This window comes from Camelus ferus, chromosome 12 (assembly GCF_009834535.1).
Source record: "Camelus ferus isolate YT-003-E chromosome 12, BCGSAC_Cfer_1.0, whole genome shotgun sequence".
NCBI classification, from domain to species: domain Eukaryota; kingdom Metazoa; phylum Chordata; class Mammalia; order Artiodactyla; family Camelidae; genus Camelus; species Camelus ferus.
In genome coordinates, this window is record NC_045707.1 from 17,711,096 (window position 1) to 17,730,976 (window position 19,881).

General features: G+C 60.1%; 1 protein-coding gene across 11 annotated transcripts; it reads left to right on the forward strand.

The window, feature by feature from the left end:
- The first annotated feature begins 1,141 nt into the window (after nucleotides 1–1,141).
- Nucleotides 1,142–19,656, forward strand: TNS2 (tensin 2). Of its 11 annotated transcripts, none has more exons than XM_032492927.1 (29): nucleotides 1,142–1,292; nucleotides 7,997–8,105; nucleotides 8,595–8,632; nucleotides 9,521–9,559; nucleotides 9,880–9,918; nucleotides 10,081–10,130; nucleotides 10,370–10,559; nucleotides 10,863–10,913; nucleotides 11,174–11,323; nucleotides 11,411–11,475; nucleotides 12,485–12,568; nucleotides 13,107–13,219; nucleotides 13,313–13,373; nucleotides 13,620–13,695; nucleotides 13,948–14,077; nucleotides 14,184–14,249; nucleotides 14,332–14,445; nucleotides 14,644–15,855; nucleotides 15,991–16,141; nucleotides 16,266–16,855; nucleotides 16,970–17,059; nucleotides 17,351–17,476; nucleotides 17,653–17,745; nucleotides 17,871–17,948; nucleotides 18,116–18,193; nucleotides 18,438–18,606; nucleotides 18,695–18,763; nucleotides 18,871–18,900; nucleotides 19,030–19,656. In XM_032492927.1, the coding sequence occupies exons 1-29, from the start codon at nucleotides 1,218–1,220 to the stop codon at nucleotides 19,166–19,168; spliced, it is 4,275 nt and encodes a 1,424-aa protein (XP_032348818.1). In that variant the 5' UTR covers nucleotides 1,142–1,217; the 3' UTR covers nucleotides 19,169–19,656. The 11 variants fall into 11 exon arrangements, with proteins under 11 accessions (XP_032348818.1, XP_032348819.1, XP_032348821.1 ...); XM_032492930.1 differs by lacking the exon at nucleotides 1,142–1,292 and adding an exon at nucleotides 3,449–3,638 and having other exon boundaries at nucleotides 9,420–9,559; XM_032492922.1 differs by lacking the exon at nucleotides 1,142–1,292 and adding an exon at nucleotides 3,449–3,638.
- Nucleotides 19,657–19,881: the final 225 nt, after the last annotated feature.

Genomic DNA, 19,881 nt, shown 5'->3' on the forward strand with positions numbered 1-19,881 from the left:
GAGAAGCCTTAAGGTCACAAGGGGGTGGAGCACAGAAAGCCACAGAAGCCTCAGTGGACAGCTTGGGGGACTCGGAGCCAAGAGGAAGTGTGGTGCAGAGATGGAGGGAGGTGGGAGCAGAGTTACAAAGGGGGCTTTCCTGGGCCAACCGCAGCGGCAGCTGCTCACGGGGTTTCATGCTGTTGAGGGATGGGAAGCTCTGTCCTGTGAGGGTTCGAAAGCTTTTCCATGTGGGTAAACAAAGTCTCCTGCCAGGCTGCCTGTACAGCCAAGGCAGTGCTAGGCTCACTGCAGCTCCCCCGCAGGAATCGGCCTCACTCACATTCTCCAAGCCTTCGTTTCAAGCCACTGCCCTCATTGTGTAATGCCGAGGGCTGGATAAATGATGATGGAAAAGAAAACGGTGGGAAAGGCTGACTGGAAAGAGGTTCACGTTGGTTGTGCACAGAAAGGGCAGGGAGGAAGGAACTCCCTGTATTATGCCCCAGCAGGTACTCTACATTCAAGGGAAAGGTAGGTGCCAGTATGCCCCCCATCCTCAGTCATAGTGCAGTGACTCTGAAGCCGAACTGTGGCAACAGATCCCAGGACTGGGCAGCCCTGTCAACCCACTGTACATCCTGAGCAACCAGAAGGGTACAGGTGCGGCATCAACTGGAGTCTGATTGGATCCACGTGTGTCCCAGTCCACACAGCCTAGTTTCTCCTAAGCAGAAGCAAACACTAGGCTCTGGATCCCAAGGCAGTGGGGGTCCCAGTTAGTGCTGAGGGCGTCGCCTCAAGTGCTAAGCGAGCTCACAGCATCTGGCTTCTCAGGAAGTGGGAGAGCTACACATCTGCTGCTGGGAAGCATTATTTCTCAAAAAAAACCTTGTTTCTCAGCAACCATCATAGCCCCCAGGGCCACATGTATGGAAGAGGGACTTGCCTTCCCTCACCCCCCAACCTCACCAAAAAGAAAGAGTTTGGAAGAGGCGAGCTGTGCTGTTCCCCGCCCAGCTGCAGCAACCTCCCGGTTGGACAATATACCCTCTGTCCTCAGCCAGGAGATCCGCCTCTGGAGGCAGCGCTGCCCCTCCCCCACCCTTCCTGGTTCCCAGAGCCCAAACCCTCCGCTGAAGTTCCCCTGACCTCTTCCAGCCAGATGAGCCCACACCCTCAATGCCTTCCTCCTAGTGTCCCCCACCCCAAGGATCTGAACACACTCGGTCACAGACATGGGATCACCCCAGAACATGGAAGGAGAGATTCAGCCTGCCATGCCAAGGTGGGCTGCCCTCTGCATAGTCAAGGTAAGAAAACCTGCAGGGAGGGCCTAGGGTGTTCCTTAAGGTGTTGCTTCACCTTCACTAACACCATCCTGGTTTTCTCCCTCCTTTCCCCCACTTCCTTTCTAAAGTTCCTTCTGCTCTGAGCTGGAAATCAGGATGCCTGGCTGGCCCCATGGGCCACATTATCTCACCCCCACCAAGCCACCTCCTGTATTTTTCACTCTCAACCTTCCTCATCAGCTTCCCTCCTGCCTCCTTTCCCCACCACCCTCCACCATCCCCACATTAAGAGCTAGAAGCAGGTCTGAGCTGGAAGTTCAGCTACCCATCTTAGGACCCTTTCCCAATTCCTTGGAACCTCAAAAGTTCCTCTTAGGGGCAGCAAAACTGGCATGAGTCTGAGGCTCTAGCCCTGCCCACTGCTCTGGGATCCAATCAAGTGCCCCTTCTCTGAGTCCCAGTCTCTCCCCTGGTACCTTTAGAGATCAGGACCTACCCCTTTGGCATGCATCCCAGGGCCCAGCCAAAGTCCCTAATGAACTCTGGGAAGGGCAAGATGTTAAAAGAGCTAGCCATAGTCTCCAAAGAAGTGAAAAAACTTTCATACCTCGGGTGCTTCGATTATAAAATCAAATCTTGCCAAAATACACAGGATGACCTTCAGCCCTGCCCCTTCCCCAGGAGACTCTGATCCCTGTCGCTCTCCTCAGGTCTTCTCCCAACTCCTGCCTTTCCCCTCCTCCCAGTGCCTCTTTACCTCTTCCCTTCCCAGCTCCACTCCAATCCCCCAGCCCTTCCTCCAGACCCCAGTGACTCCCGCTGCTCTAATTTCTGAAATTGCCTATTGGACACCAACTCAGTCAAGAGCAGTAAGATCAAGGCTCCCCAGTCTCCACCACACCCACCCCTCCCAAATGCCAGTCTCTGGGGGACCTGTATTGTAACCATCTGCAGCTTCACAGTCTCTTCCCTGCTGCCGGATTAGAATCAGGTGCTCCACCCCCTGGTAATCAGAACCAGACTTCCCAGTTTTTGCCAGAGGCTAGATGAGCACAGAAAGGACCTGGTTGAGAAATGAGACAGGGAGGGACAGAGGGCCTCAGTGCTGGCGGTACTGGCTGCCTTGAGCAGGCATTGAGCATTAGGCCTGGGCACTGGCTCCTTAGAATCCGCCTGCTACCACCCCACGCCCCTAGTTTTCATCATGGAAAAGCCAGTGGGAGGGTGAGGGAGGGAGAAAGGTTCAGGAAGTATTCACTGCTAAAGAACATTGGGAATCTTGGGAATGGGAGGAGACTGAGTTTCTACAAAGACATCTCTTCCCTCTACCTTCCCCGCCAGGGTGGTACAAGTCAAACCAGCCCCACAACCCATAGCTCAATTCCAGGAAGTTCCTATCCAGTACCAGATCCAGATACTGCAAAAGAAGTGAATGAGGTTAGACCACAGAATGAACTTCCATGTCCATTGGGAAGCCTGGGACTTGGGTTAAATGTGAGGAAGACTTTCTTCATAAAATTCTCCTAGGGAACGGGAATGACAATCTAGCCCCAAAGCAGGGCGGTAGATGGGCTGACTGGAGCGGCTTAGGAGTGGGGGTGAGAGGTTGAACTTGACGTGAAGGTCCTCAGCTGTAAGTTCCCTGGGGAGAATAGGTGGCACCTGAGAAGTCTCCTGTGATGGGTGCCCAGCAACTTGGGACACAAGTAACACCTGGTGTCTTCGTCTGAAGCCGCGATGGGTAGGTGGCGCTAGCTCCACTAGGCCAGGCGGTGGGTGGCCCCTGATTTGGGGGTCAGGCCCAATCCCAAATACACTTCGGTGAAGGGGCCGAGTGCCTTCTGGAACTATGTCCACCTTTTCTTCTGTCTGGCTCGTAAGTTTTTTCGCCTGTGTCCCTCCGGGTCGGTCTCTCCCCAACTCTGAGATTTTCCTGTCCCTATGTTCTGCGTGTCCATCTCTCTCGAAATCGTCCCCCATTTCTGTCTCCTCCTGTCTCCGAGGGTCTCTGCCAGTCTCTGCATCCCTCGTTCCTCCCAGCTCTTGGGCTCGTGGCTTCGTGAGAGAAGGTGGGGAGGAGAGGAGGGAGGAGGACGGGGGCGGGGAGCGGGCGGCACGTGGGGATTGGTGCCCGGGAAGGAGGGAAGGGGGAAGGAGGGAAGGAGGGAGGAGAGGGCGGGCGCGGGGAGCAGCGAGGGCGAGCGTGGCGCGCCCGTCCCGCCTCCTCCGCCTCCTCCGCCTCCTCCGCCTCCTCCGCCTCCTCCGCGTCCCCTCGGCGCGGGCCCGGACGGGATGGGCTGGCCCGGGGGCTCCCGCTGCTGCTGCCCCGCCCCGCCGCGCCCCCGCCAAGCCGGGCGCCCCCCGCAGGTGAGTGGCCGCGCCGCGCCGGGCGGGAGGGCGGTGGCCAGTGCGTCACGGCCCGGCGGGCAGTGCCGGGGGCGGTCGCCAGGGGGCGCGGGGCGCGTGCCTGCAGGCTCGGGCCGGGGGCGTGAGGGGCGCCAGGGTTCGGGGGGCCGCGGCGGGAAGGGCAGTTGGAGGCCAAGAAGGTGACCAGGCGGTGGGGCCGGCTCGCGGTCACTCCCCGGCCCAGGCGTCTCGCCTTCGCGCGTCCCGGGCGCACACACCGCCGGCCCGGCGCTGCTTCGTCCCGCCACGCACGCGCGCGCCGCCCCTCGCTGGCCCGGAACCTGGGCGGGAACTGGTGGGAGAGGGTGCGTGGGGGGGGCTTTCCTTTTCCACTTCACATCGCGGGAAACTGGGGCTGACCCCACTTCCAGCCCGGCCCCTCCGGCTTCTACCGTCAGTCCTCCAGATCCCCCTGGGCACACTCGCACACCCCGCCTTCCTTCCCTCTCTCCTTCCTTGGGCCTCAGCCCTCCTCCGCGGCTGGGCTCCCAGCCGCTCATCCAGCCACAGCTATTTCCAGGAAGGGGGAGTGTGGGTGGAGGGGTTTCTCCAAACAAACCCAAGGCTTCGGAGTGAGAGGGGGCCAGGCTGGGGAGAGGCTGACAGGCTCCGGAAAGTCCCAGGAAGGAGGAGGGTGAGGGTCCCAGGGGTCTGGCCGGGCCTTCCCAGGCCTGTCCCAGGGAGCTGCTTTTCCTGTCAGCACCGGCTGAGGGCTCAGAGCTCTCCCATCTCCATCTCACTTAAGAGGTGCTTCACAGGATGGGGAGGGACTCAAAGCCATGCTCCCCTGGCTTCCCAACACAGGGGCTAGTGAGCCATCCGCAAGGACAAGAGCGAGGGTCGAGGGTCGGAAAATGTTTGGGGCCTGTTGCCAGGTGAGGGCACTTTCAGCCCCTTAGGAAGCAGCAGTAGAAAGAAGTGTGCTAGAGGGGACCTGGTCAGGGTACCTGCAACAGGAGCGGAGACAGGGCCCCCACCACCACCACACCCCTCCTGCCCTCAGGGACTGGACCAGGCCAGGTCCAGTTGCCCACACTGGCCAGGGGCCTGGAATGTCCTGGGACCCAGCCAGGGCTGGTGGGGTGGGAGTGGGTTGCAGAGCAGTGCCCCTCTCCAGTTACAGGCTAGGCATCCCTCTGGCCAGGGTACTCTGGGAGAGACTTCCTGACCTGGGAGGAGAATCAGGGCTTCAAAGAAGCTTCAGGGTAGGCCTAGCCCAGACAGGTGGAAGGAAGTACCCTGAGTGGGCACATCCCAGAGGAGGCAGGGTGAGACCAACCCAGACGGGCACGAGGGAGGGAGGGAGCGAGCAAGAGGAAAATCTAAGGACCTGGTGGGAGAAGCCAGAGCTGGGGGAGCTGCCAGAGCCCTGGGACATTCAGTAAATACCCTGCAAATGGGGGGGCGGAGCACAATTGCACAGTCTCTCAAGCAACTGGACTGCTCGGTGGAGTTGCTGTCCAAGGCTTGGGGCTGAGGACCCCTAGGCTATTAACCCCTTATACTTCTGGAAGATTACTCCCCTCTTTCCAAGGCCCCAATCCAACTCCTTCCCTTGACTCCCGGGACAGGAAGTTGGCCATGTTCCCAGGAGGGAGGCAGGAGGCCCGCAGAGGCGGGTGTAGTATGTGTTGGGAGGGGGGCCTCCTGTCCAGTCCTTGGGCCCTGGGACAGCTGCTGAGGAAGGAGGGCCGAGCTGCGAGAGCCATGAAGGTACTACTCAGGCTTGGGGGGCCCGGGGGGGGTGGTTAGATAGGCTCAGCCCAAGGGTCTGGGGCGGAGGGCCTAAGTGGCAGGGCTCAAGAGGGTCTAGAGACCAGAGAGGTGGGCTGAAATGAGCCAGGGAATAGGTGAGTGGAGGACTGTCAGGAGCAGAGCAGCTGGGGAGCTCTCAGGAGATGGGCCTCAAATGCCTAGGGCTGGGGTGGGAGAATGGATCACTCCTGTGGGCAGAGCAGTCTCTGGCTGGAATGTGGCCTTCCAGTGCTGGTGGTGGGGCCAGGGGGGCAAGGCATGTTGTCCTTTTCCTACTTCTTTGCTACCAGTGAAACTGAGGCAGGAAGCTGGCCCTCAGTCCCATTTTCCCTGACCCTCAGGATGCACTCCAGATCCTGGGCTGGGCTGGGGTAGTGATTCTCAGCTCTCCCTCCCTCCCTCAGAACTCCCCAGAGAGCCTGGGAGGCTGGCCTGGCAGGACGTGGTGTTCCCCACTGGCCCTTGAGTCCTGCACTGAGACCTAAATTCCCACCCCGCCCCTGCCCCGCCCCACCGGGGACTGGATCTCAGGATCCCACAGATCCCTCGATAGGGTCTATCCCTGGACATGGGGCAGCTCCAGTGCAGGGTCGGGTTGGGGGCAAAAGATCCTGGGCTGACACTCCCAGCAGGGTAGATCCTGGGAATCTGATCTCCTGGCCTCCCCCACATCCTCCCCCCCCTCCCACTTCCTGGAGCAACGACCTGCCCCCTTCCCGCCTGCACTCCCCTCCACTTCCAGGGCTGGGCTTCTCACACCAGCCAGACAGCCTACTCTCCACCCAGGGGAAGTGGCTGCCTCCGCCAAGCCGCTTCCAGGAAGCCCCGGGCCAGGCCCCAGCATTGTTTGGGCCCCCCAGCCGGCACCCCAGGCAGCCGGACACCATGAAGTCCAGCGGCCCCGTGGAGAGGCTGCTCAGAGCCCTGGGGAGGAGGGACAGCAGCCGGGCCACCAGCAGGGTAGGAGTGCCCGTTGGCTGGGCAGAAGAGGGGCAGGGGTGGAGGTGTGGGCAGCGGGGGAGGGGGCCAGCACTCAGGCCAGACCCTCTTCCCAATTTCAGCTTCCTCAGTCTTCTCCCCTTGTCCCATGTCCCCTCGTTACTTTACCACTTTGGAGTGGCCAGGGCTGTGGCCTGAGTGGCAGAAGTTTGGGTTAAAGCAGAACCTGGTGTCCCGTTTGGCTCCCCTGTCACATTCCCTGCCCTAGCCCTGGCCAGCCCTGCATCCAGGCAGCTCTACATCATTGTAGGACCTTTTTGGGTACTATTCTGGAAACCCAGAGGGCTTCCCTGGGCTGAGAAGTTTGTGGGAAATGGGGGAGGGGTGATAATGGAAGGGAGGGAGGTCGCCAGGTCTCAGGAGTGCTTTAGACATGGGTGGGGTGGGTGCTTTCCAGTGACATCATCTGTGTGTGCCATTAATGCCAAAATGCACCCAAATCTCCTAGTGGGTCTGGCAAAGTTGGTCCAGCCCAGAAGAATTCAGGTTAGGTTTAATCCAGCTGCTTCAGGGACAGCCAAGAGACCCAGGCTGGGGGCCCTGTAGGCCTCATCACTGCCTTTCCCCACATTTTCTCAGCCTTACCCCAAAAGAAGCCTCTCAGGGCTACATGAGACAATACTGTAGGGGTGGGAGGCAGGAACTGGAACACGGGAGGAGAAAAATGGGTAGAAGAGAGGAGGCAAGGAGGCAAATGGTCTCCAGAAATAGGATGGGAGGAATGGGACTGAGGTAGGCTTGAGCCACAGAGGGCATCTCAGCCTCCTTGCTCACTGCACTCTCAGAGGGGGTTTGGGGGAAGGGCCCAGGAGCATCTGGTCCACCCTCTCCCCCATTCAATGCTGGAATCCCACTTGAACCTCCTCAAGTGACAGGGTGCTTACTACATCCCGGAGCAGTAAGGCAACTAAATATTTCCCCCATGTCATGCCTTTCCCTCCAGCATCACCGCCCCCTCCTTACACAATTGCTGCCTGCCGCCTGGGTGCACAATGAGTAAACATGTTGTTCTGACAGTGGGGGGAGGAGGGAGTGTCAGCTGCCTGGAGCACGGGGACAGCAGGAGCCAGGGGAGCAGGCCTGGCCCAGGCCCCTCCTGCTGCCGGGTCAGTCTGGGTGCTGCATGACTGACACACTTCATTCTGGTCTGGACCCCCTCCCTGCTCACTCTTCACGGGGACCTCCAGCTGGGGAGGGCAAGATGGGAGGAGAAACAGGTGGGTGGCCTTCCTAGAGGAGTCAGAGAGCACTGCCCCGGCCAGGACGGAAGCTCTAGGGCTTGGATGGCAGTGACCACAGGGGTAATCACACTCCAGGGCCACGTGAGGGGCCCTTGGGGAGGAGCTGACCCAGCCAGGGTACGGCAAGGGTCAGGTTCCATGCACTGTTGAGGACAGGCCCTACAACTGCCCGGAAACAGCTGTGGCCAAGTGCATCCTATGAGTTTGGGAGCTTTATCAGGATGGAGAAAGAGAGAAACCATACAGTGCTCAGACCCCGGCCCAGTCCTGGAGATGGACCCACTGGGAACTGACACCTCTGTCTGTCTGTCCCTCCACCCCCAGCCTAGGAAAGCTGAGCCACACAGCTTCCGGGAGAAGGTCTTCCGGAAGAAACCGCCAGTCTGTGCAGTTTGTAAGGTGACCATCGATGGGACAGGCATCTCATGCCGAGGTGAGGGACCCTATGCTGTGACTCTGAGAGCGTCGCCTAGTGCCAGCAGGCAAACTGCAGAACAGAAACTGTACTGCATGTGCTGCCCCTGGACTGGGCAACATGGGAGCCGAGGGGAACTGCCTCCCCTCCAAACAGCCCTTGCTCCCCAAGACATGCACCCCCAGCAGCCCAGAGACCCAGGACTCTCCATCACCTTCCCACGTGACCTGTGACTAGGGCTTCCCTCCCTCCCTTCCCTGTCACCCCTACGCACCCTAGAACATTACCCCTGCTCCCCTGCTCCTGGCCTGAGCAGTAGTGCATCACTGCTATGTGCTTCCCTTGAACTCTGCCTCTGCTCCCCTACTCCAGCCAGCTCAGTACAGTTGGAGTCCCAGAAGTCCCAGGGTCTAGTTCCAGGGCCTGGAGAGATGGGAGAGGGCCATCCCTTCCACTGCCCTGGTAGGCCCCTGCTAACTTCTCTCTTCCCCTCCAATCCCCCTCTAGTCTGCAAGGTGGCAACACACAGAAAATGTGAAGCAAAGGTGGGTACCTGATGGGCAGAGGGAAACTGGGGTCCCTTCCTCCCCTGAAACAGGCTTCTCCAGCCAACTGGCATCAACCCTCCACCCTTCTCATCATTGGGGAACCCCTGCTGGGGTGGGAGAGGGTGCTGTTCTGGGCCCTTTAAGAACCACCCTACTCCACCCCCTGGAGGCCTGGCCCAGGCGGGTGGACAGCAAGACAGCGTTTGTCTTGGTGCTGTGCCCAGGCTGCAGCTGGCGAAAGGATGGGGGGTGGGGAAGAGGAGGAGAATAAGGAGGAGGAAGGGTGGGGTGGGTGGGTGGGGGAGTAGGATTTCAGAGACTGGGCAGCCGGATGGGCTGTGCCTTCCCTCTGGGGAAGGGTCCTCAGGATGCCTGAGTGGTTCTTGTCCTGGGCCCTGGAAAGGCTGGGCAGAAGGTGCAAGGTGTAGATAGCACTCACTGTCTACTGGGGACCTGAGACAGCCGCATCCCTGGGGAGGTGCCCTGGTCCTCCTCCTGCGGGGCGGAGGGTCCCAGCCTCTGGAGCTGGCTTGGGGGAGCTGTGTGCCCAAGGGCGGGGTCTCCCGGTGAAAGAGGCCAGTGTCCGTCCCTGGCCATGGCCTGCCTGCATGGCTCTATATATAACTCCTGCCCTGCAGCTGGATGAATGGGGGTCTGTGTGGGCAGGGGGCTGAGAGCCAAGAGCAACAAGTGGGGGGCCCGGGGGTGGGGGACCGAGAGGCCAGAGGGGAGGCTCCCTTAAATAGAGGAACCTCAGCTGCAGCCTGCGCCCATCTGCTAACAGCCCCTCCACCTTCTTGCTGAAGCTGAGGGATGGCCCCTTCCTTAAGCCCGGGAGAGCCCATTTCACGAGCAGCTTAGCCTCTCATTTGAGTCTCCTTCTAGGTGACTTCGTCCTGTCAGTCCTTGCCTCCCGCGGAGCTGGTGAGTGTGTTCTGGGGTGGGGTGGGGGAGGCAAGGAACCTGGCTTCAGTGTCCAGAGGTCTGGTAGCCACAGAGAGGGCCCCCAGGAGGTTACCTTGAATGGACTGCTGTGGACAGTGGTCATATTGAGGCAGTGGAAAAAATTTTGAGCCCTCTGCTCCTGTCCTCTTGAGCCTGCTGGGGGCTAGGACTCCTCCCTCTCCTCCTGCCCAGTACAGCCCTCACAGGGCCACGGGCAAGCCCGCCCCACTGCTCCCCTGCCTAGACTAGTCCTTGCTCCTTTCCTAACCACTCCCTTTTCCTCTCCTATCTCCCTCTAGCGGAGAAACACGGCCCCTGTGAGGCGCATAGAGCACCTGGTAAGGGGATGCTGGAGTGGGAGCGGGGCGGCGGCCGAAGCAGATAGCTCTGGGAATAAGGATCTAGGTTTCTTCTGAGGACAAAAGTTCATGGAACTCTGGAGTGGGGAGCCTAGAGTGAGGCACACACAAAGACGTGCATCATCTCATCTCATCCACCAGGGATCTACCAAGTCTTTGAACCATTCAAAGCAGCGCAGCACTCTGCCCAGGTGAGAGGTGCAGGGTGTGACCCCACATCTCATCAGCCCATGGTAGTGCCCCAGCAAAGCTCTCCAGGACAGCTCCACGCACCTAAGCAGTGCCACCCACCCTCAGGACCCAGGAGGCCTCACCTGTAGTCGGCCAGATACCCTTCCATCACACCAGCCTCCTGCGCCCACCCTCTCTCCTCTCTCCCCTCCTTCCCTTCTCCCTTCTCCCCTCAACCCCCGCCCCCGTTCTTACGCAGGCTTCGCCCCCTCCCCAGGAGCTTCAGCCTGGACCCGCTCATGGAGCGTCGCTGGGACTTGGACCTCACCTACGTGACAGAACGGATCCTGGCCGCCGCTTTCCCCGCGCGGCCGGATGAGCAGCGACACCGGGGCCACCTGCGCGAGCTGGCTCACGTGCTGCAATCCAAACACCTCGACAAGTACCTGGTGAGGGGCGGGGGCTGCCGCATTCAGCCAATGAGAGGGCTGGGAGGTCCAGATGGGCCAGGCTGCTCCCTGACGTCACACCAGCGGGGCGGGGCCCGAGTGGGCGGGGCCCAGGGTGCAGCCAAAGCAAACCTGGAACCCAGACGACTGACCGGCCTGTCAAAGCTAGTCTGGGCCTTGGTGACCTCCTCATTTTGGAGAAAGACCCTTACTTAAGGTCACAGCGGGTGACACTACCTCCACGTATCACCACATCTCACTGCCTGGGGTCACTTTCTCCTAACACCCCCGCTTTATTTGCAGCTCTTCAACCTTTCAGAGAAAAGACATGACCTGACCCGCCTAAACCCCAAGGTAGGAGGGCATTAAAACCATTAAACAGAGCCTCCCCCAGCCTCGTTATTAATAGTAGCAGTTGGCATCTACTTCTCTCTGAAGCACCTTCCCATATGACATGTCACTTGGAACACCCCAAAGCATGGTATCAACCCACTGCCTGGGTGAGGAAGGTGTTAAGGCTGTCATGGACAATCAACAGGCCCCTGACCTTGTCGCCAGGTCCCTACACCCTGTCCCTCTTCCACCCCCGCCCACCTCTCTTTGGTGACCACCAGCCCCAGTTCCACCCCTGCACCCGTCAGGTCCAGGACTTCGGCTGGCCTGAGCTGCATGCGCCCCCGCTGGACAAGCTGTGCTCCATCTGCAAAGCCATGGAGACGTGGCTCAGCGCCGACCCGCAGCATGTAGTCGTACTGTACTGCAAGGTGGGCTGGGATCCTGGGTTTGCAGAGCTGGAGTGCCCTCAGTCTGGGGCCCCAGCAGGCCCTCCATCCCTGTCTCTTTGTCCTCAGGGGAGCAAGGGCAAGCTTGGCGTCATCGTCTCTGCCTATATGCACTACAGCAAGATCTCTGCAGGGTGAGGCTCCCCAGCCCCAGAGTGCCCCTTTCCAATGACCTTTCCTCCAGCTGCCCCGTGATGAGCCCATCTCCTCTGAAGCCCACCTTGGTGTTCAGAGTGTCATTTACTCTAAACTTGACCTCTCCACCTCCTTTTTCTCACTTATACTTTACCACAGTTCTCAGCAGATGGTCTGTATGGGTGTCCTAGGGCTGCTGTAACAAAGTGCCACAAACTGTGTGGCTTCAGACAGCAGAAATGGGGGAGAGGGTATAGCTCCGTGGTAGAGTGCATGCTTAGCATGCATGAGGTCCTGGGTTCAATCCCCAGTACCTCCTCTAAAAATAAATAAATAAATAAATAAATCTAGCCACCCCTCACCATAAATAATTTTTTTAAAAGGCAGTAGAAATGTAATGTCTTAGTTCTAGAGGCTAGAAGTCTAGGACTGAGGTGTTAGCAGGGCCACACTCCCACCGAGACCCTGGGTAGAGTCCTTCCCAGCCTCTTCCCAGCTCCTGGTGGTGGCCAGCAATCCTTGGTGCTCCTTGGCTTGTAGATGCATCACTCCCATCTCTGCCTCCGTCATCACCTGGCCTTCTTCTGTGTGTCTGTGTGTCTGTCTCTCTTCTCTTCTTCTAAGGACACCACTCATATTGGATTAAGGGCTCGCCCTACTCCAGTATAACATCCTAACTTATTACATCTGCAGCGGCCCTATTTCCAAATAAGGTCACATTCTGAGGTACATATCTTTTTTTTGGGGGGGGGGACACAATTCAACCCATAACATGGTCTTACTGTCCCATTTTACAGAGGAGGAAACTAAAACTCAGGGAACAATTGCCTGAGGTCCAACAACTAGTAAAGTGACTGTAGGTGGGGTGTCTAGTTCTCTTTGCCACCACTCTGGGCTTCCTCTAGACTTGGGGGCATCACACCTCTCTTCCCTCCCCTGGGGCTTAGACATGGGAGACCAGGATGGAGACCAGCCCCTAAGCCCCCACACTGGCCCCGCTCTCCCCAGGGCGGACCAGGCGCTGGCTACTCTTACCATGCGGAAGTTCTGTGAGGACAAGGTGGCCGCGGAGCTGCAGCCCTCCCAGCGCCGGTGAGCAGCCTGGGTGGGGGATGGGCTAGAGAAGCAGCTCCCTTCTGGCTACCAAGGCCAAGGTTCTGGCATTCATGCAGCACACCTTAATGGGGCGTTCACTTTGTGCCAGAGATTTTGCCAAGTGCTGAGAATGCAAAACCAACAAGATCACTGCTCTTGTGGGGCTTATTTACATACTAGTGGGGTCGAAGGCAATAAATCTGTGAATAAATAGACAAGATCATTTTGGATAATGACAAGTGCTATGCAGAAAATATAGCTGAGTCTTGTGATAAAGAGAGACTTGCAGGACAGTCAAATCCCACCTCTATAGCGTGAGGCAAAGATCTGGGGGAAAAGCAGTCTGGGCCGAGGGAACAGCAAGTACAAAACCTTGCTGAGACAGCAAGAAGGATTGAGGTTAGATGCAAGGAAGAACTTTCTGGTGAGCTGGAAGTTGGGAGGGAAGTGCTGAGGAGAAGGTGGGTGGGGTGTGCAGAGCTGAAATGGCACAAGAGGATCTCCAGAAGAAGGGGCTTATGTTCTCCTTGACCAGGTACATCAGCTACTTCAGTGGTCTGCTGTCCGGCTCCATCAGAATGAACAGCAGCCCTCTCTTCCTGCACTATGTGCTCGTGCCCATGCTGCCAGCCTTTGAACCTGGCACAGGTGCGTCCGTCTGGGATGTATTCCATGGGAATGATCTCCCGAACCCCCTCCACTTGGCACCCCTCACCCACCTTCTCCTTCTTGCCCCTCCAGGCTTCCAGCCCTTCCTGAAGATCTACCAGTCCATGCAGCTTGTCTACACATCAGGAATCTAGTGAGTGCTCTGTTCCAAGGCCCCTGTTTCTCCAGCCTCCCCAGACACCTGGCCTCTAGCTCCAGCCACTGCACCTGAAAACTAATACCATCACAGAATCCATTTTACAGATGGGGAAGCTGATGCTTACAGGTCTCTCACTAAGGCAGGGCTCGGTCTCCAATCTCCCAGCTCCCTCCTGACTCCTCACAGCCACCCCTGCGCCTGGACGCCTTGATTCAGCTCTGCCCTCTCTCTCTTCCCCAGTCACGTTGCAGGCCCAGGTCCCCAGCAGCTTTGCATTAGCCTGGAGCCAGCCCTCCTCCTGAAAGGCGATGTCATGGTGAGGGGATCTTGGTGACAGGGAGAGTCCTGGGGGTGGGGCAGGGAATGTAACCTGCCAGCTGCACGGTCTCTGGGAAACCATGGATTCAAAGCAGATTGGAGGCCAAAAGGGACATCCCCTTGATGGGGAGGTAACCTTGAGGTTGAGGCCGGGCAGAGCCATGACCAGATAGTCCCCCCAAGGTGGAAGCACAGAGGAGACGTAAGTGGACATGAGGGCCTGAAGTCCAGTCTCCCTCCCCTTACCTAGGTGACATGCTATCACAAGGCTAGCCGGGGGACAGACCGGACCCTTGTGTTCCGAGTCCAGTTCCACACATGCACCATCCATGGACCACGGCTCGCCTTCCCCAAGGATCAGCTGGACGAGGCCTGGACTGGTGAGTGGGAGACAAGTGGTGTGGGGGCTGGAGCCCGGGTGAGGGCAGGCAGGCGGGTGAGGGCAGGCAGGCAGGGGCCTGGCTCCTCACCGTCCACTCCCCACAGACGAGAGGTTCCCCTTCCAAGCATCCGTGGAGTTTGTCTTCTCCTCCAGCCCAGAGAAGATCAAAGGTAAGAGCCGCATCTTGAGGGGGTTGGCTGAAGGTCGTGTCTCCCTGCTCCTCACCCCCCACCCTCGGGCGCCGTTCCACAGGCAGCACCCCACGGAATGACCCTTCAGTCTCTGTTGACTACAACACTGCGGAGCCCGCTGTGCGCTGGGACTCCTATGAGAACTTCAACCAGCACCATGAGGACAGCGTGGACGGTGTGTGGGGCATACCTGGGGGTGGCTGGAGGTGTGGTTTTGTGGGGGCATACTCCTTCCTCCCCAGGCAGATCCCCCTCCCAGGAGACATCCCCTGAGCTGGAGTCTCCAGCACTGTCCCCTCATTTAACACACTTCATCTCTCTCCCTTTTTTGTCCGTTTGACCGCCCTCTCTCCCTGATCCTCTCCCCGCTCAGACTCCCCCACCCATACCCTGGGACCCCTGGATGGCAGTCCATATGCCCAGGTGCAGCGGGCCCCCCGCCAGGCTCTGCCGGCGCCCTCTCCGGAACCACCTCCACCCCCGCTGCTCTCTGTCAGCAGCGACTCTGGCCACTCATCCACGCTGACCACGGAGCCGGCCACCGAGTCCCCTGGCCGGCCGCCCCCGACGGCTGCTGAACGGCAGGAGCTCGATCGCCTCCTGGGAGGCTGCGGAGTGGCCAGTGGGGGCCGGGGAGCTGGGCGCGAGACGGCCATCCTCGATGACGAAGAGCAGCCCCCCGCGGGTGGAGGCCCCCACCTCGGAATGTACGCAGGCCACAGACCTGGCCTTAGCCGCCACTGCTCCTGCCGCCAGGGCTACCGGGAACCCTGCGGGGTCCCCAATGGGGGCTACTATCGGCCAGAGGGAACCCTGGAGAGGCGGCGGCTGGCCTATGCAGGCTATGAGGGCCCCCCCCAGGGCTATGCTGAGGCCTCCGTGGAGAAGAGGCGCCTCTGCCGATCGCTGTCCGAGGGGCCCTACCCCTACCCACCTGAGCTGGGGAAACCAGCCAACGGGGACTTTGGCTACCGCTCCCCAGGCTACCGGGAGGTGGTGATCCTGGAGGACCCCGGGCTGCCTGCCCTGTGCTCATGCCCCGCTTGCGAGGAGAAGCTGGCAGTGCCCACAGCAGCCCTCTATGGGCTGCGGCTGGAGAGGGAGGCCGGAGAGGGGTGGGCGACTGAGGCTGGCAAGCCTCTCTTACACCCGGTGCGGCCTGGGCACCCGCTGCCCCTGCTGGTGCCTGCCTGCGGGCATCACCATGCCCCGATGCCTGACTACAGCTGCCTGAAGCCACCCAAAGCAGGCGAGGAAGGGCATGAGGGCTGCTCCTACACCATGTGCCCTGAAGGCAGGTATGGGCATCCAGGGTACCCTGCCCTGGTGACATACGGCTATGGAGGAGCAGTTCCCAGTTACTGCCCGGCCTACGGCCGGGTGCCTCACAGCTGCGGGTCTCCAGGCGAGGGCAGAGGGTATCCCAGCTCCGGTGCCCACTCCCCACGGGCTGGCTCCATTTCCCCGGGCAGCCCGCCCTACCCCCAATCCAGGAAGCTGAGCTACGAGATCCCTGCAGAGGAGGGAGGGAACAGGTATCCGCTGCCCGGGCACCTGGCCCCAGCAGGACCCTTGGCATCTGCAGGTGAGGGCGCTGGGGCAGGGGGTGCCCAGGGCAGAGGAGGGTTCTGGAAGATGGTGGGGAAGGCACAGGGGTAAAGAGCTAAGCCAGACAGAAGAGACTTTTCCTGGCTCACAGCCCTTCTCACCTTCCCTGCAGAGTCGCCTGAGCCAGTGTCCTGGAGGGAGGGCCCCAGCGGACACAGCACCCTGCCTCGGTCTCCCCGAGATGCCCAGGGCAGTGCCTCTTCTGAGTTGTCTGGTCCCTCCACGCCCCTGCACACCAGCAGCCCAGTCCAGGGCAAGGAGAGGTACGCCGTGGGGCTGGGCTGCTCAGACGCCTCTTCGTCTGAGCAGACACTGAAGGCTGGGGGTGGGGGGCAGCTCACCCAGGGCCCTGCGTCCCTACTAACCACCCTCCCTCCCACCCTACAGCACCCGACGGCAGGACACCCGGTCCCCGACCTTGGCGCCCACTCAGAGACTGAGTCCTGGTGAGGCTGTGCCATCTGTTTCCCAGGGAGGCGCTGAAAAGGCTCCAGAGCTGCCGGCAAGAAGTGGGCCTGAGCCTCCAGCCCCTGGCCCCTTCTCGCCAGCCTCCCCACCCAGCTCACCCAATGACTGGCCTCAAGAGAAAAGCCCAGGGTGCCACTCGGACAGTGCCAGTCCAAGGGGCTCTGTGCCCACCACACTGCCCGGCCTCCGCCATGCCCCTTGGCAGGGACTTCGAGACCCCCCAGACAGCCCGGATGGGTCCCCACTCACTCCTGTGCCTACCCAGATGCCCTGGCTTGTGGCCAGCCCAGAGCCACCTCAGAGCTCACCTACACCTGCCTTCCCACTGGCTGCATCTTATGACATCAATGGCCCCACCCAGCCCCCACTTCCCGAGAAACGCCACCTGTTGGGGCCTGGGCAACAGCCAGGACCCTGGGGCCCAGAGCAGGCATCACCACCAGCCAGAGGCACCAGTCACCATGTCACCTTTGCACCTCTGCTCCTGGATAATGCCCCCCAACCCCCAGGTATAAAGGCCTTCAGGGGGTGGGGCCACTTCAGGAGAACCCTGTCTCACAGGGAGGGGCATGGCCTGGAAACCGGGGAGCCCCAGGGCCAAGCTCAGTCCCTCACTGTCCTAGAGCCCCCTATGCAAGAGAGCCAGAGCAACGTCAAGTTTGTCCAGGATACGTCCAAGTTCTGGTACAAACCACACCTGTCCCGTGACCAAGGTAAGAAGCCAGCCTGCCCCTGCATGCCCTCCAGGGCTCTGTCTCAGCTTTGGAGTCCATCCTTCCCTGTCTTCACCGGGCCCACTCTGGGCTGAGCCTCTCTCTAACAGCTGATTCTGGGCTTCTGGCCCAAGGTCTAACGCTGTCAATGCGCTGTTAACCCCCCAGCGGCATCCCAGGTGCTGGCACCACCTCTGTTAGGGCTAGAGGCCTGGGGAGCTTGGGTAGCAGAGTGGAGGGGCTACCTGGGGCTCAGTCAGCCACTGTGAAAACTTCTCCCGCCTCCCCCAGCCATCGCCCTGCTGAAGGACAAGGACCCTGGGGCATTCCTGATCAGGGACAGTCATTCATTCCAAGGAGCCTACGGACTGGCTCTCAAGGTGGCTACACCCCCACCCAGCGCCCAGCCCTGGAAAGGTACAGAATGGCCGAACCTGAGGGAGAAAGGGAGGAGGTGGGAGGGGTCCCAGAGGCAAGACAACGTGGGGTCACTTCTTAGTGGGGAGAAGCAGGAAGTGACCTTTCCTGCTCTGGGAAGAATCCCAGCAGGGGAGAAGCAGAACCTGGAATCTGATAAAGCCTTTCTCCCTCAGGGGATCCCTTGGAACAGCTGGTCCGCCATTTTCTCATTGAGACTGGGCCCAAGGGGGTGAAGATCAAGGGCTGCCCCAGCGAGCCCTACTTTGGTGAGAAGCAGGGGCTGGGAAGGCTGTGTCAGGTTGGTTCAGGGGGGCCAAGGGGTGTCAGGAGGGAGGAATAGACTAGGGGTTTCTGTGGGCGCCTCAGTTATCCTCTTGCCTCTCCCCTGCAGGCAGCCTGTCGGCCCTGGTCTCCCAGCACTCCATCTCCCCGCTGTCCCTGCCCTGCTGCCTGCGCATTCCCAGCAAAGGTGGGTGTCTTATCATCTGCCCACCCACCTCTCCCCGCCCACTGCAGCCAAAGGCAGAATCTCCGGGGCCTGGCTCCCCGCCTGCCTTCCTTCCCTCGGGACGGCAGAGGGCGCTCTCCAGCTCCCAGGAAATGCCCCTGCCCGCTGCTCACTCTCATCTCCCTCAGATCCTCTGGAGGAGGCCCCAGAGGCCCCAGTGCCCAGCAACATGAGCACAGCGGCAGACCTCCTGCGTCAGGGCGCCGGTACGGGCCTCTCCCTCCCTCCCTCCCCCTGGGCACCAAGGAGGGCATTGTTGACACAGGCACAGGGCACTGAAGGGCCTTGAGGTGGGTGGGCCCTGGCAGAGGCATCTGGGGAGCCCTGTACTGGGGGGGTGCTCCATGGGGAGGGACCTGTTAGGATGCAGATTCTTGAGCCTCCTTCCAGTATCTCTGACTGGGGCAGTCACAGAATCTGCCTTTTTAAGCCCCCTCCTCGCCCCCACAGCCTGCAGCGTGCTCTACCTGACCTCAGTGGAGACCGAGTCACTGACAGGCCCCCAGGCGGTGGCGCGGGCCAGCTCCGCAGCTCTGAGCTGCAGTCCCCGCCCGACACCTGCCGTTGTCCACTTCAAGGTCTCAGCCCAGGGCATCACGCTGACGGACAACCAAAGGAAGTATGTGTGCCTGGCCCCTGGGAACCCTAGGCGTGGGCTCGGGGGCCCTAGTTTCTGGGTGTGACCTTCCCCACCCTCCTCCTCACAGGCTCTTCTTTCGCCGCCATTATCCAGTGAACAGCATCACCTTCTCCAGCACTGACCCTCAGGACCGGAGGTGACCCTCCCTCCCAGCCCTTTCGCCCCACAGTCCCCAGCCCAGCTCCTCCTTCAGTAGCTACTTCCCGGGGCCATTCCTTCACAGTTCTTCTCCTCCTTCTGCAGATGGACCAACCCTGACGGGACCACCTCCAAGTAAGCCTCCCGGGACTGCGGTCTCCCCTGCCCAGCATGGCGTCCAGGCGCCTCCTTCCTCCCCAGTCCTGGCATTGCAGCCCCTGGGGTGATGCTGAGCCCCTCCCTGCTGTGCCTGTGTACCCCTAGGATCTTTGGTTTCGTGGCCAAGAAGCCAGGAAGCCCCTGGGAGAATGTGTGTCACCTCTTCGCAGAGCTTGACCCAGATCAGCCTGCAGGCGCCATCGTCACCTTCATCACCAAAGTTCTACTGGGCCAGAGAAAATGAAGGAAGGCCACAAGCTCCGAGCCCACGTTGACACTGCACCCCTCGCAGCACCCCACAGCCCTCACTTCCCTGGACCCAGGAGACCCAGGAGCCGGCCTCTCCCCTAGGAATGGGGAGCGGACATCGGCTTAGGACGCTGCCCTCCTTCCCTGCCCCCAGCCTGCTAAGCCAAGTGGACGGGCCCATGAGATGACCTTGCACGTGAGCAGATGGCAGAGATGGGTGTGTGAAGGGTGAGGAGGCATCAGCAGTGCAGCCCTGGAGGGGATCAGGATAGCCCCACCTGCACAAGAACATCAGCCCTGGAGGGGAGACAGGCCTTGCCAGCTCCACACAGCTGCAGGTCCCAGCATGGTGGGGGAGAGGGGTGGGGAGCAAGGCACTCCCTGCTCTGCCTCCCCTCTGAGCAGAGAGATCAGAGTGGGATCACATGAAAAGGGGGGAAAAAGAGTCTATTTTTGTCTAATAAAGAGTTTCTATAACATTTAGTTGGAACTGGAGTCATGCCTTGTTCCCAGGAAGGTCAAAGCCTCAGGTCTCTCAGGGGCACACCTTTGCCTCTTGGGGCATCCAGGCTCAAGCCCGGTCCATGGAACATACACAGCCCCCCACCCCCAGCCTAACACTAGTCCAGAAGCTCCCCCCGGTTATCAAACTCCCTCAGCTGCCCCCTCCTCCAGGCCTATCCCTAGACCCACGCACTAGAAAGGATT